Source organism: Platalea leucorodia (genome assembly GCF_965183815.1).
Source record: "Platalea leucorodia genome assembly, chromosome: 4".
Lineage (NCBI taxonomy): Eukaryota > Metazoa > Chordata > Aves > Pelecaniformes > Threskiornithidae > Platalea > Platalea leucorodia.
The window spans coordinates 100,395,378-100,410,405 of NC_138826.1; the positions used below are offsets into that span (position 1 = coordinate 100,395,378).

The window sequence follows — 15,028 nt, forward strand, 5'->3', positions numbered from 1 at the left end:
ACGGCTGCGCTCGCCGCTCCCGTTTGTGCTCCCCGGGCTCGCCGCCCGCCCCGAGCCCCGCGCCGCTGCGCTCTCCCGCCGGGCCGCGCACAGGTGTAGGGTGCCTGGTACCCAGCCCAGCCCAGCCCCGTTAAACCCGGCTTCGGCTCCCGCGGGTATCGGGGGGTTTGCGAGCAGGCGGCCGGCGGGCTGGGGCGGGCTCTGCGGCGGGGAGCCGCGCTGGGGGGCCTCCGTGCCCCGAGGGGGGTCTCCTCGCTGCGCTGTCCCCGCCGCCCCGGGGCGAGGGCGGAGGGCGCGTCTGGAGGGGCGGTTTCGCCCCCGCGGCCCCTGGTCGGGCTCGGGGCTCGGTGCTGGGGGGAGGCTGGGGACCCGGCGCGGGGTGGTGACTGGCGAAGCGGAGTCGGCAGGTGGAGGTAACGGGCTGGCCGAAAGCCGGCGGGCAGCCGGGGAGGAGAGGGCGGCGGGGGAGGAGGAGAGGGTGCGGGCGGCGGCGGGGGGAGCCGCGGGGCGCGCCCGGTGCGCGGTGCCGGGCGCGGCGGGGAGGCGGGGGAGGAGGCGGTGGCGGGGCAGGCAGCGCGGGGGCCGGGGCCCCAGCCCTCCCGCTTCGAACCTGGGCAAAGCAGAGGCGGGGAGAGGGGCCGGGGCAGGAGGCGGGCGGTGACATCAGAGCGGGCCGAGCGGATAAGGTGGGAGAGCCGCGGGAGCCGAGCGGAGCGGGCGAGCGAGGCGTCAGCGATTAGCGGCTGCCGCCGGTCCCCCGCGCACCGCACCGCGCCGCGCCGCGCCGCGCCGCAGCTCCGGGCACCATGCAGAGGTCCCCGCTGGAGAAGGCGAACATCTTCTCCAAACTTTTCTTCAGGTGGGAGCCCCGGCGCGGCGGGACGCGTGCGGCCCGGGGCAGCGGCGGTGCGGGGGGCTCAGCGGGGGCTCCTCTCCCCTCTGCTCGGCGGAGAAGGGGGCCGAGGGCTGGGCGCCAGTTAGCTCTGGGAACGTCTGGAGGGAGAGCGGTGGGACTCTCGCTTGTTGGCGAATGATGAGATCTCTCTGTTGTTGTTGTTGCTGGGGTTTTAGCACCAGGAATGGGGTCTGTCTGTCAGGTGTCATAAAACCTCGCTGGACCCGAACAGATGAATTTATGACATAATTTGAGCAACCTTTGGTAAATTGCTCAACTAGTTAATCTGTTATTTCACTGTAAACTGTGAGAACAGGGTGGGGTGGGGGGAGCAGAGGGGAAACGCTCTCAGAGCAAGGATTCCTTCTGTTTGGTTTTTTGGGTGTTTAGCATGTGCTGAGTGTGCAAGTGTAATACAAGATCTTGCTGGAAACGGTTCCCTGTAAGCCTTGAAAGTGTTCTCTTACAAGCAAAGTCCCTGGCACCTTTTCTTCCTCACAACTTCAAATAAAAAGAGAGGAAGGAGCCAACATAAACGCCTGGGCACAACATGGTTTATAAGACAATATAGAAGACCGAATGTGTTTTACGTGACATTGCTAGAAATGACACTGCCGACTGGAAAGAGCAAATAATCTTTCTGGCTTTGGCCCACACACCACCATTTCTGCCAGGGTGCTGGTTCCCCCTTTTGTTACTTGAGGGTCTTTCACAAGGCAGGGAGGGGAGGGAGGAAATCTTGTGTAAGATGCGAACATGGTGACTGAAATGGGAACACGTGATGTAAAACCGTAACATTGGCATGAGGTCTCTGCCTGAGCAACTGAGGGCTTTTAGCTCACTTTTTAATCCTTGTCGGCTAGCTTTCCTTTTCAGCAGGTTGGCCTGGACCTTTTTTAAAAGTTTCTTAAGGGAAGTAGGTCTGTATGAATCGCTCTGCCTGCTTCCCCCACTTTGGCTTACTTTGGCCAGACAGGATAGCAGGGAAGGACCTCAAATGTAACCTGTTCCTAAAGTTTTACAAACATCCAGGTAAAGGTGAGGGTCCTAGAAATGTCCTCCAGTGGTGCTGCAGTGGGAAAGAAGCCGTACCTGCTCTCAAATGCTGTTAGACCCAGGGAATGAGGATGATGGGAGTGTAAGCCTTTACAAATTCTCCACAGAATAAGCTTCAGACAGTGCTCCTGTCAAGTACAAGATCTGAATCTGTAGGAAACAAGGCTGCATATTAACTTCATTGCTCTAGGAGCCACTTGTTCTATTTCATTTGTTTTATTTGTAAAGCTTCTGTCAGAGTAGTGTTCTCCTAGAACCTGTGATGCGGAAGGTGTCAAGAAAAAACCCCAATAAGATAAAGCAAATAGACTTCTGACTCCTACCTTAGTTGAAGTTCTTGTGGCTGAAACCAGATGCAGTTCATGCTGATTAAGTGCATAAGTAGCCATCCTTGGGTCTGACCTGGTCTTTTAAAATCAAAGTCTTTAGGTCAATCAAATGACGTTTGAATCATGCTTATCATGCGTGATACATTATATTGTACCAGCTATCTGACTGTAACTGAAGTGATAATAATTAAGTATATGAAGTTAAAGAGATATTTATGATGAATATTGACTAGAGCAGAGAAATTTCTTTACAAAACTTTATAGTAACATTGTTTCATAGAAAAATAAGGCTATTAATGTAAATATTCACTTCACTGGGTAAGAACAGCCAAAATTGTATGTGTACATCTATAAAGTACCCAATAGTATTCTAATATCTTCAGAATGATGTTTCTGTAAATGGCAAAGTCTCTACTTACTTGCGTTTTACCACATACACTGTGAATGTCTTTGTTTCTTCACAAATACTATATGAAATAATTGAAAAGGTCACAGAAGTGAAAGCCAGAAGATAAGAAAATGCATTACATCCAAAGTGGCAGCAACGATGTCTTTCTCTTAAAAATAAATACATAAATAAGCATTTTAAAAACGTACATTATTTATAGCAATGAAACATGGTAGCTTGTTTTAAAATGCATCCCTTCAGTCTTCAAGGACTCCATCAGTTTCTGCCTCATCAAAAGTAGATCAAGATCAATGCTAAAGATTATTAAAAGGTAAGTTATCACAGAGCAAAGATTCCTCAAGGTATAAGAATTTCACAATACTTTGAAGTGTATTATTTGTGATGAGCTTTACAAAATCAGAAGCACTTGCTACGTATCAGTAGCAAGAGACCTGTCTACTCAACTGGAAACATCCACAAAGTAGTGATTAATGAGTGAGATTGGAACAAGGTTTTCTAAGATGTCAGAATATTCTGTTAGTGTTTTAACTGAATCTACACACATCATTGGTTTCTGATACTGATCATATTTAGTAAAGCACTCCAGGACATGCCTACATTTTAGTACATGCTTTACTTCCATGAAAATGTGTGAGACAGAATTCAAGGGCATTATATCTGAAATAAGTAGTCAATTCTTTCTTTAAAAAAAAATACAAAACAAAAAGGTGTGTATGGAAAAAGATTGCTTTTTCCAGTGATGATGAAATAGTTGCTTTCAAGTACAACATTGCAGAATGCTTCAGTGAAGTAACTTCTATAGGAGGCCCCTATGCAATTATGTGTAAAGTACCAATGTGAATATAATGCAATAAATTGAAGGTCGTGTTAGCAGAAGTGGTGCTAAAGTATTAGTTGTTATTCACAAAATCATGCTGATAAATGCAATATTATTATTTAATAATGTACAAGCTGTTATCAGCATCTTGATACTGATATCTGTAAACTTGTTGGCAAAGTTGTCTTGCTTCATAATGTGTCCTATTTGAGCTGGAGGGATAGGTTTAAATGTGTTAAAGTCAGAATGGAGCTCCTTGCTCATAAGTGAATAATTTAAACATGCTTCGGGATTGTTTGGACATTTTTTCTTAATTCTTTATGCCAAAAAGTGAGAAACTGGCATGTGTATACAAGGAATAGTGTCTTAGGGAAAATGTTACCTTTGGGTTGGATTCCTGAGATTAGCGACACTGATGGGGCAAAAAAAGAGAATTGCTTGGGGTGGTCATGATAGGAAGTATTTAGACATTAGAAATCAACTTTCATCCTAAAATTTGAATACTTTCTGTTTAGAAACTGAGTTTTGGTGGTTAAGAAATGAGGTGTGAAGAGAAGTAGTTTGAGATCTTCCATTATAAAGCACTAGATACTAAGTGTTTGGGTTTTCAGGATTTCTTTTGTGTTTTGTTTTATTTTCCTTATTACATTTTCAGAGTTGACCCATTTTGTTCCCAACCACATGCAAGACATTTATCTGTGTGCTGGCAACTCTTTATCTTGTTTAAAGAAAATGTAAATGAGTTTTATGCAGAAGCAGTCAGATGGTCATACGCTTAACTTCAAATTCATTGTGACGCTTCACTTTTGTCTTTATAACAGTTACTTATGTTCTTGGAGTTTTGTAGGGTCAAGGCCACGCCTTTTGTAGCAAACAACATCAGAGTACTTTGCAATCACCTAGTTTTTATTGCAGATTAACAGAGATCAGGAAGTATTGTTACGGTTTTATTAAGGCAAGTTAATAAATTAATTAATTTTGAGCTGAGGGCCAGAACACTGAGTTATTGCTGGAGTTTCAGAAATGACTGCACAATTCTGGTTGGGTTTTGTTTGTTTGTTTGTTTTTACATGCAAATTTAGATATTTAAATACAAGTTCACAAAAGGCAATCCTTGTGCTTCTGTCCAACTCTCTAAGCATATACTTTTGCTTTGGTACATACCAAATGTGACAACTGTCTTGGCAGGACCGAGTAGTTCAGTGCCTGATTCATTATTAAATCCAGATGAGAAATACAAACTGAGCCAGCTTTTGTGCAATGTCTTCTAGCGGACTCAGTCCATCAGACCTGCTCTAGCTGCTGCTTTCTTTCCAAACCAGAGAGAAAGTAACCTGCTGCCTTTTTATACAGCTGTCCAGTGGTTCCAAGAACAGTTTAACGTGTAGGGGATAAATGTTGGATTCCTTCCGCTGTGTGTGTGGTGGGAGCGGTGGGAAAAGGAATTCAGTTCTATACCTCATCTCTTCTAGGAAGTAGGACCAGCGTTACCAGTGTATGGTAGTGAAGGTGTTTTAGTGTGTTTTAGTTATCTATCTCTGGCTCAGCTAATCTTTTTAAAGCATAAGAGCAAGAGTGACTCTGTAGTTTACCGGGTAAGAAACTTGTTTGCAAGTCCTGATTTCTGGTCCAAGGGCACTTTTTTTGAAGCCATTAGGGTGGATAACAGAATCCAGGATTTAAGTTTTGAAAGTACCTAGCCCATGAGCTACAGTCATGGTTATTCTTTCACTCTTGCCAGCTTAATTCAGTCTTAATTGCAAGTTTGAGAGTGCCTTGACCAAGATAGTTTCTGGTTAAAAAAAGGCATTCTCATGAGAATTAGTTTAAATCCCTTCAGAGAAAGGAACTAAAGCCAGACCTGCCCTAGGCAGTCTCTGCTCTATCCTCGAACTATGTATCTTAGGATTTGATACCAAGAGGGTACTTAGGATTTTGATTCCTGAACAGAGAAGGATTTATGTGCCTATTTTCCTAGAGAAGTTTGGGATTTAATGTGTACATTTGTCCTCAAAACTTCCCCTGAAACTGTTTTGAGTTTCTAAAAATCCCAGGTATTGTATAGGAAGCTTAAAGACCTAATTCATGTCTGTAAATTTCACTCCAGAGGGCAGGTGTCTGGAAGTTGTCATTTCCAACATATATTTGGAGCACGCCTTATCAATACCTAGCTGTAGCATCTTGATCATCTTTCCTTTCTGAGTAGGGAGCAGGTAGATTGAATTGCACAGTCTGATGGCTCAGTGGCTGGGACAGCTGGCTTACACACTTATACAAGGCAAATTTCTTGTAGTATATTCTTAAGGCCCTTTATGGGCCTAGTCCTGAGGACCTGTCTTTCACTGATCCCAGGTGGTCATAAATCCTGCAAAGATGCAGCCGCAGCACAGATTCTGGCCCCGTGAGGTTGCCTGGTCATTTGTCTGTTGCCACAAGTGGTCCTTGGAGACTCGCTGGTCTGCCAGCCCTTCAGACCTGTTTGAAACAGCAAGCTTTCGGTCCTTCTGAAAGTCAGCCCCCAGATGGTTCAAAGATGTACGTGCAAGTTTTGGACTCCTTTTGAAAACTTGACTTCTATTAATAGTTCCAAGGTAAAATACGAAACTTAAAGCAAACTGGAGAAAGGATGCTGAGTCTCCTACTGTGAAATAATTTTAGCCACAGGCATACCTTCTCTAATAATAAGGCTAAATTGTGTCCTTGACTCGGCCTGATACTGCCTCCTTGGTCTAACGAGCAGAAGTGCAAACCCTGCGTATCACAGTGCCCTTCTCTGGCTGCTTCATACCTCTAAAGCACAGTTGCCTGTATCAAGTTGCATCTGAGTTTCTGAAATATATGTAAAGCTTCTTTTCCTCCTGCAAGAGGAAGACTTACCATCTTGATATTCAAAATGAAATGCATTTCAAGCATTTGAAAGATTTGCAGACCTGTCTGTACCTTTTTATTCTCCTCCATGCTTACTTGATTTTGGTGGGATAGAAAATAATCCATCCAAATCCTTGAATTCTTTTTTAATACCATAGGCAATGACATGGAAAGGAGTTTTATTAACTGTATTACAGAGGCTTCTAAATGCCCTAACAGAAATTTCAAGTCTACTGTACTAGGCACTGGAAAACATTTGATAAGGAAGTCTGTTTTGAAGATCTTAAACTCTAAGTAGATAACACAAAGGGTGGGCTAAAAAGAAGTTTCCTTATTATTTCTGTAGAGAAGAAACTGGGGTGTACAAGGATTGTGATTTGTCCTGGGAGCATGTGGTGGAGTCAGTGCGGACTGCCTGAGGTCTCCTGTCCAGGACTTTAATTGCACAAGAGTATTTCTGGTGTGACAAAGTTACTTCAGAATACTTCTAGAGCAGACAATTATCATCTCTTTCATGGAAAAAAATCTCAGTCTCTGAATATCTAAGTTTTTGAATATACTAATTTTCAAACTGGTGAGAATAATGTGACTTATTGCAGGAGAGTTCTTCAGGTTGCCATTATCTTGATTTTTTTTTTTTTTTTTTTTCTTCACACCCCCCTTCCCTGCCCCTGTTTGCAATGTAGGTATGTAGGTAGAGTGGTTGTAGGGGCAGGATGGTGCCAACCTGACAGCTGTGTCATAAGGTTCACATTATGCCCTCTAAAATAAGTAAGTCAAAGGTCCAATTAAACTGTAGCATATAAGAAGACTTTAGTGATACACGTGTTACAGAATTTTGCAATGTAAACTTGTAGATGCAATTTAGCTGCCTACCATGAGAGAGGGGGTATGCCTGGGTGAGACGAGCAAGAGCTCACAGGCTGTGTTTACATATCACTCCCTCTCATAAAAACAAAAGGATCTGCATGAGCATTTTCACAGTCAGCAAGTAGCTAAACCAAGGCTACATTGTCATGAAGCTCCCAAAATTAGGAGAGAATAAATAGGCTTTTAAGATATATTTTGAAACGGCATTGTTTTTCCCTTGAAACCAGGACCCTCCTGCCTGTCAGATATGCGTACGCATCCTTCCTTCAGGAGAGGGTAGGTGGGAAAGGGGATCAATCCCGAAAGGCAGCACTTGGGGTGGCCTGCTGCAATACTAATGCCTTGACTCCATGGGCAAGGTTGTGCTTTAGGAGAAAATCCTAAGTGACAGATGGGAAATGTATTTAGTTTCAGGTATATTCCCATGTTTTAATGTTGCTATTTATCTTTTTATAAACTTTTTTTCAACTTTTAAAATAAAGGATGTGAACCTTTATTGTATTGGAGTCAATCTGATATTTCACTTGTTTCAACTTAACTCAGTTTAAGGTTAATCTATAAAATCTGGGATGCTTTTATTTCTCTGGAGGTAACAAACACGAAAAAAACAAAATCCTTCAAAAACCAATGTTGCTCAAAGCCCAAGATCGTTTTGGAAATCAGAAGATCTGCAACATTTTCTCATTAACTTGCAAGGGTCAGGCTGAGGAGTGGCAGCATCAAATACCCAGAGAAGATGGCAAAAAGCAAGTAGTAGGAGAAGCAGCCCATAATTCAGGATTAATTCCCTATTGTTGTGGTGGCAATTTACCTTTTCATACTTGGTATTTAAATAATAAAAAAAAAATAATCTTCCCACCTTCCTCTTCCTCTGTTTGACTGCCACAGATCTGTTCACCAGTTTTGAAGGTGTTTGTACCTGTACAAATTACAGATTTGTACATTTTTTGATATACATACATTGATTACCTGTACAAATTACAGATTTGGAAAGGGCCATTGCACCTGATGGGCTACTGTATGCTCATTTGTTATGAAATGTATCTGTACATGCGTGGCTAAGACAGTGGAGTGCTAAATTGGATGAAATTTATTGGTATCACATTAGTGACACATCTGGGAGCTTTTCAAATGCAGTTCAGTCATGAATAGCACAGCTCTGTTTGCTGATGCAAACTTTCTGCAGTGTTCCTTGCCTATTTTAAGTGTCTTTCAAAGGACTAGGTGAAAGAAATCTATTTCTCTTATTCTTGATACAGGATATATAACTGAGGAAAAGACTGAAGATGAAGAAACGTTCTCTCCTAGTCAGTCTCACTCTAGGTATATGCTGAAACAGCCTTGCAAACCCTACTCATAGCACATTATCACCACTATGTTATTCTGATAACTTTGTTAAAGACAATTGTGGTATATATATTACACTTGATTTTGGTATCTAAACAATTGACAGAATGTATTCTATCCTTGTATGTTACACTACTTAAATATCTTTGTACCCCTTAATGTACTTAATTTTTTTCCCCCCAAAATAGCTCTTGGTAGTTCTGCAAGCTGAAATACTTTGACCATTTTACTAACTGTAAGGAAAAAGTATTTAATTTCTGCTAAAAATCTGAATCTCAAAAAACATTTAGAGATTAGATAATAATCTGAATAAGTGTCACTTTGCAAAAGCTGGGCATAAAAATGCAAGCCTTCCCCAAGAACTGCTGTGGAGTAATCCTAATTAAGATTTGTTATTGAAATCCTGGGGTTTCAGCAGAACATTGATTATTCTTAAAATGGTGCTGCTCACAGCTAGTGGCAGAGTCGATGATGTTGCAGCTAAATATTTTCCATGCCAAATAATACCTCATGGAGAAGAATTGTTTATTAAAGAAGAATTTTAAATCTTAATTTTAGTGATCTGGAAAAAAAAAAGCAGAAATGAGTAGGGTCTGCAGTTACCTTCCGTTTTTTAAGCCCTTCAATAATTACGCATAAATATTAAGCTCAGAGTGTTACATTTGTCTGTTTTAAAGGGAAAATGCTAAGGATTTAGTATAGGTTTCAGAATATATAACATGTTATTTCAGCAGGTTACCATTTGAAACAAAATAACTGCAACCCTACTCTGTTGAGGATAACCAAGGCACAGGGATTAGGCCGTGGTGCCTGGCAGTTGTGCTCTGTGGGCGCACTAACTTGTCCCATCTGTTAGGAAGGATCATGCAGAGCTAGGGTCACCCTTTACGGCTGCATTGCAGGATGCTCAGAGAAGAGGGCTGGTGGTGCAGACACTCTTCTGGAGAAACATGTTTCGAGTGTAGTAGAGCTGCCACCTCCAGTATGAAGTAAGCAACGATTTGCAATTTGTTCTGCTGCCAGAGTGATGGATATCTTTTGAGAGAGAATGGGAGTGCAGAGCCTCTCAGAGAGTCCTGTCTGGTTTGACTTTTTGTGAATGTCTGAGATCTGTGTGGGTACCTCAGTCTTTTCCTGCAGTGAGTAGGAATTTGTGGCTCTACAAACACCTTGTAAAACTTAGGCTTCAAAGCATCGTAATCATGGCTTGATTATATTCTGTGCCCCCCTTCCACTAACTGTTAAAAGAAGGGATAAGATAAAGCCATAGGCACTTTTCTTGCTCTGTCTCCATCAAGATTTACGTCCAGTTCCTTAGGAGCTGCAGGCACTATGCCCAACTATCTTGCACACAGGTATCGATGCTTTGTAAGAGAAGGAAGCGAAGCCATGGTCGCCTTTGCACTGCTCAGTAGATATTGCCATGTTGTGCACAGGACACCTGTTGAAATGGTACCAGCCTGATCAGGACCCTTGCAGGAGAGCTTCTGTGCTTTCCAGGTCTTGGATAGCCCAGCCCTGCTGCTCTCACTGTCCCAACGCCCTGTGCTTCTTGACCAAGAGGGTCTGCTGGAGCCAGGGAATCCCTGTGCCTGGGAGGAAGATCTGGGTGGCTAGCTTAGCAACACGGAGGCTCTTTCTGTCTTCAATGACATGCAAAGCAGCCTTACGGGAGAGTCAAATCCTATTGACAAGTTAACAGTCTGTGTTAATACTCTCTGGAAAGCCAAAGACATCTGTCCTATCGGTACAATTTGCTTGAGTGGGACAAGGCTGAACATGCTGGAGAAACAAATAGCTGTAGTAAGAAATCTATTATTTATTGCTAAAGTGAATGACAAAGAAATGGTCATTAGAAATCTACCAAAAGAGAAGTTCAAACAGTATGTTATGTATATGATATTTACATATCAAGCTCATAAGGTATTTTTTGCTACAGGCAATCAATAACAGAGGTGGAACTTGTTTTCCTTCTTTTCTTCTTTCCTACTCTACACCCTTGAAACTTGTCCCCTGCTGGGTTTCATGTGTGTGTACCCATAATAACATTCCTAGTTAGTGGCAAAACTCTGACAGCACTACAGGTTTCTCTGTGAAAGAGTTCATTAAATGCCAGCCAGTAATCCGGTGGCATTTGCTAACGTAATGCTGTAAAGCCAGTCTGTTTCCCTTCTTCTTTTCAAAAGAAGTTTCTCGTTCTCTGCAAACACGAGAAGAAAAAACTCAGAATTAACACTGGCAAATCGTTTCTGTTAAGCCAAAAATGGAAGAGCCATATTCATTGACAAACTCTGACTGAGCTGTGTTACCTGGTGATAAAGGAACATTGATAACTACAGATTATATTGCCAGTTAAAATGAATTTATAGCCATTTTGCGTTTCAAAACTTTGCAAAGAATCTGGAGCATAATGGTAAACTCGATGCTACTGGAATCTGGCAAAAGGTTGTTTTTAGGAGATATTTATGTATTCTAGGTCTAGTATATTCCTTTCGTAAAATACATACTGTCTCCCACAGTTCTTGACAGCACAACCCAAGCAGCTGTTGAAAATCTGCCTTGAGACAAACAGCACGTGACAGGCCAGCTCCTCCCACGATTACCACTCCAACATGAAGCCACTTGGCACAGCTCACAAATTGGCCAGATCTAGTTAGGGTGGGACTTCCGAGCAAGGCCAGGGCAGCTGGGAGACGAACATCTCTGTGCAAGCCCTGCACCCAGCCTGCGGTAGGAACCTGGCTGCAGCCTAGGGAGGTCCCTGGGAAAAGGTGTCAGCACCACTCCTTTAGCTGGCTGGAGGAGTTCATCTACCATAGTTGCAGCTACCCTGATGAGCAGAGATATGAGGACAAGGACTGCCCTAAGTCTGTATCAAGCTTGTTGACTTGAGAGAGGAGGGTGGTTTAGGGACCACATAATTTTGGTGGCACTGATAAGTGCACCTGGTTAAGCACCGAGTAGAACAAGAGACATTTCTAGGAGTACAGGAGATCTGCTAAGCATGCCACCTTCCCCAAATGATAAAACAGGCGCTCTGCTCGCTTTCTAAATGCAGTCACGTTTTGTTACTTCAGGCAGTGGCAAAATGCCAGGGTAGGTGCTAATCAAAAGTATAAATAAAATCAAGTGTGTGGAGGGAAACAGTGCAGTGAAAAATGTTTTCCCAAAACATACAAGGCCTGAAACTGTAAAGCGTTTCTCTTTTGTCAAGACAAGTTGGGAATTGCTTATTGCAGTCTCAAAGCATTATTAAGGAGCTCAGCAAGGTTATTACTTAGCTACGGTATTGGGAATTAGAGAGGTTGCTTAGGAAGTACTGTCACTTACTTGCATTAGCTGCAGTAGTGGTTTAGTGTTCCATAACTTGTATGGATTTTATCTTTGCCAAAATATCTGCATATACGGAACTTTCGGTGAAGCCAGTCCATGAGGGTTTCTGTTCCCAAGGGACAGGGATTAGCCATTTCTCCACAAGATATGCACAAAGCCAGTGGCAACCGGTTCTTTCTGCCCTCGGGAGCTAGCAAAATACAAATCAATACCTGATTTGTCATTTGCAGTGGCCATGAACTGACATAACAGTATTATTTTAAATTTAGGAGTTTTCTTCTAATCTATCTTACTACATCCCTGAAAACATTGGCCCCTATTTCCAGTAGCAGTAAAGTTTATGGATGTTTTATGAATGACTCTCCCAAGTGGACTCTCCTAGCTGCCTTGCTGTAACATACCACAAATGGTGTGTTATTTCTCAGCTACAGTGATGTCAAAGACTGAGATAAAGCCCATATGATTCGTCTGAAACTGTAATATGATTGCAGAAATGAAGGGTAATCTTCTAATTTCTTAGAACACATTCTTTTTGCAGTGGGTGTGATATAACTGTTCACTTGGGAAATATCTTTGTGCTTTACAGAATTATGGGGATTATAGACTGGTGTCTCGTACGATTCATAACTTCATCAAAGTAAATGTTAGAGTGTGCATGTGTGTGCACACAGTTGCACACAAATAGGCTTTGACTTGTGCTAAGGTCTTTTTGCACTCGTGTAGTGTCTAACAATGTTCTTTTACATTTGTGTCAACCTCTTTGCACCATCAGAGTTGCGATTGAGAATGTGGATTACTTTGTGTGTATGATACATGTTCTTACAGGCATATGGGTAAGCATCTCCAATAAGCTGTTTGTATTTTCTAAGTGACCATGGGAAACATCTTTGCATTTCTTTTGCAATTTTGTTAACTATTGTCTATAAAGAGTGTGCCCTTTAAATTTGAAAAAAGAAATGCAAAATGTTTACATATGATGGATGCAATGAAGATCTTATGAGGAGTCCTGTGAAAGATGTCCTGTGTTGATAAGTGCATGCAGCAGTCTAAGCTGTCAAAGGAACATTCAGGCTATATTAAGATTTCTGTCTCAAAGGAATGAAACTTATACATCCAATTTACTGTAGTTCTGATTTATTCATTTATATGGATATAGCACATATTTGGAAATACAGTACAAAAGTTTCAATCCCCTGTTCATTTGTCTGCTACTGACTGAATAGGAAGTTTGGGGCATGATGCCACCCCAAAACTGATAAAATACAACAGTTTTGAAATTATTCTTTTAATGTTATGTTTGTCAATACAGTTTTGTAAATGCAATGCAGAGCTGCACTATATTATGTCGTGTGTGTGTGTGTGTGTGTGTGTGTACACATAGACATACATGGGTGTGGTGGACAAAACATTCAGGGTGAGACAATGGAACTCCAGAATTAACCTCAGAAACTGGTGATTTTTTTTTTTTTTTTTCTGCTTAGATGGACAAAACCAATTTTGAAAAAGGGTTACAGACGACGGTTGGAGCTGTCAGATATTTATCAAATCCCTTCTGCAGACTCTGCTGATAATCTTTCTGAAAAACTAGAAAGGTATGAAAGATTCATGCAATAACTTTGTTTCAGAAATCACACTGCAATTTTCATTAAACAGCTGTTGGATAAAATGTTTAAATAGCATTGGGTGCAAGCTGGTTGCACCCATTGACTGGCTCAAGTGTGTCCTCATTCAGCACACAGTTGTCCTTTGGAGCTGACTGGGATCCCTGGTGCACATGTATCACTTAAATGCTCTAAATTTCTATATACAGGTACCTGTGACATCTGTCCATTGACTAGTGAGGCTGGACTCACAGTTTCAATGTACGTTCCCTATCTGCTGTTCTTTCTTCCCAAAATATCCTTGTAAAAGCTAGTTTTATTTTTTTCTTCAACAAAATAACATTCTTAATTTCCTTTGATACCACCGTTAAAAGACTTTAATTGCCTCTGCAGAAATCATGCCCTGACTTTCCTCATTTAGTCTTCCTCTCTTCTCTATCCTGTTTCAGTGGGTCCAAATTCAGGTGCTACACTTGGGACTAACTTTTACAGGTAGAAGTGCCTAAATCCGGTTCTTCTCCCTCAGCCTCTGGTATAGCTTTCTCTGGCATGCCGAGGCGGCTCACATCTGCACTGTTGTGCCAATCCAATTAAACTTAAGTGCAGTGTGACATACATATTCAAAACTGGCAGAAAGTATTGAGAACATCAGTATGCTTAATGCATTTTTATAGTTTATAAATGGAATATTTTGGTTCTTTAATATTCTACTGAAAAATGGAAAAAAGAGTTAGCTGAGGAAATTCTTAGGAGTGTTTTAATCTGTGAGTTGAATTTTGACTACACATATGCTTTCTGTATATACCATTGCTTCTGATCAGCAATTTATTATCGAATAGAAAATTATTGTCCCAGCAACACAGGTTAAAAATAATGCTGTGCAGTAGAAAAGTCACATTTTTGATGCTTTGTTGGTGTTTTCTTTTTTTGCAGACTGGAAGAGCTCCAAAACATTTATTTGCCTATGATTTGTGCTTTGGTCTTAAGTACAGCAAGTTTCTTTAAAACATACAATGTGACCTTTTCATGAATTAATTCCCTGTGGGGTGATGTATGGCTGAGTATTTAAAACTGCCAAATATGTGGCTGAACTAGGTTTGAACTTTTATTGATCTATCAAGTCAATGAAGGCCAGGTCTTTGGGGTCTCTGCAAAGCTTGCTTTCATTAGTCACCTTAGCTAAATCTCCTTGGATATACTTGAGTGAATTGAAGTATGTCGGAGCCATAGACCCATGTATTTGCTCACGCAACTAAATGGTCTTGTTTTTCGGTTTCTTTTCAGAGAGTGGGACAGAGAGCTGGCAACTTCAAAGAAAAAACCCAAACTTATTAATGCTCTTCGACGATGCTTTTTCTGGAAATTTATGTTCTATGGAATAATGTTATATTTAGGGGTAAGATTTGTTCTCTTCAGTAAACTTTTAGTGTTCCATAAATAGATCCAAGTCTTAGGGATTGCTAAATTAATACAGAATCCTGTGAACAGCTACAGATTTTGCTC

At 41.8% G+C, this 15,028-nt stretch overlaps 1 protein-coding gene across 2 annotated transcripts in view; it reads left to right on the plus strand.

Annotated features, from left to right (window-relative positions):
- Positions 1-732: 732 nt before the first annotated feature.
- The window catches only part of CFTR (CF transmembrane conductance regulator), a 90,498-nt gene continuing 76,202 nt past the window's right edge, over positions 733-15,028 (plus strand). For both annotated transcript variants that reach the window (XM_082309132.1, XM_082309133.1), the window contains exons 1-3: positions 733-859; positions 13,406-13,516; positions 14,810-14,921. In XM_082309132.1, coding sequence (XP_082165258.1) covers positions 807-859; positions 13,406-13,516; positions 14,810-14,921 — 276 coding nt within the window. In that variant the 5' untranslated portion in view covers positions 733-806. The remainder of the gene's footprint in view (positions 860-13,405; positions 13,517-14,809; positions 14,922-15,028) is intronic.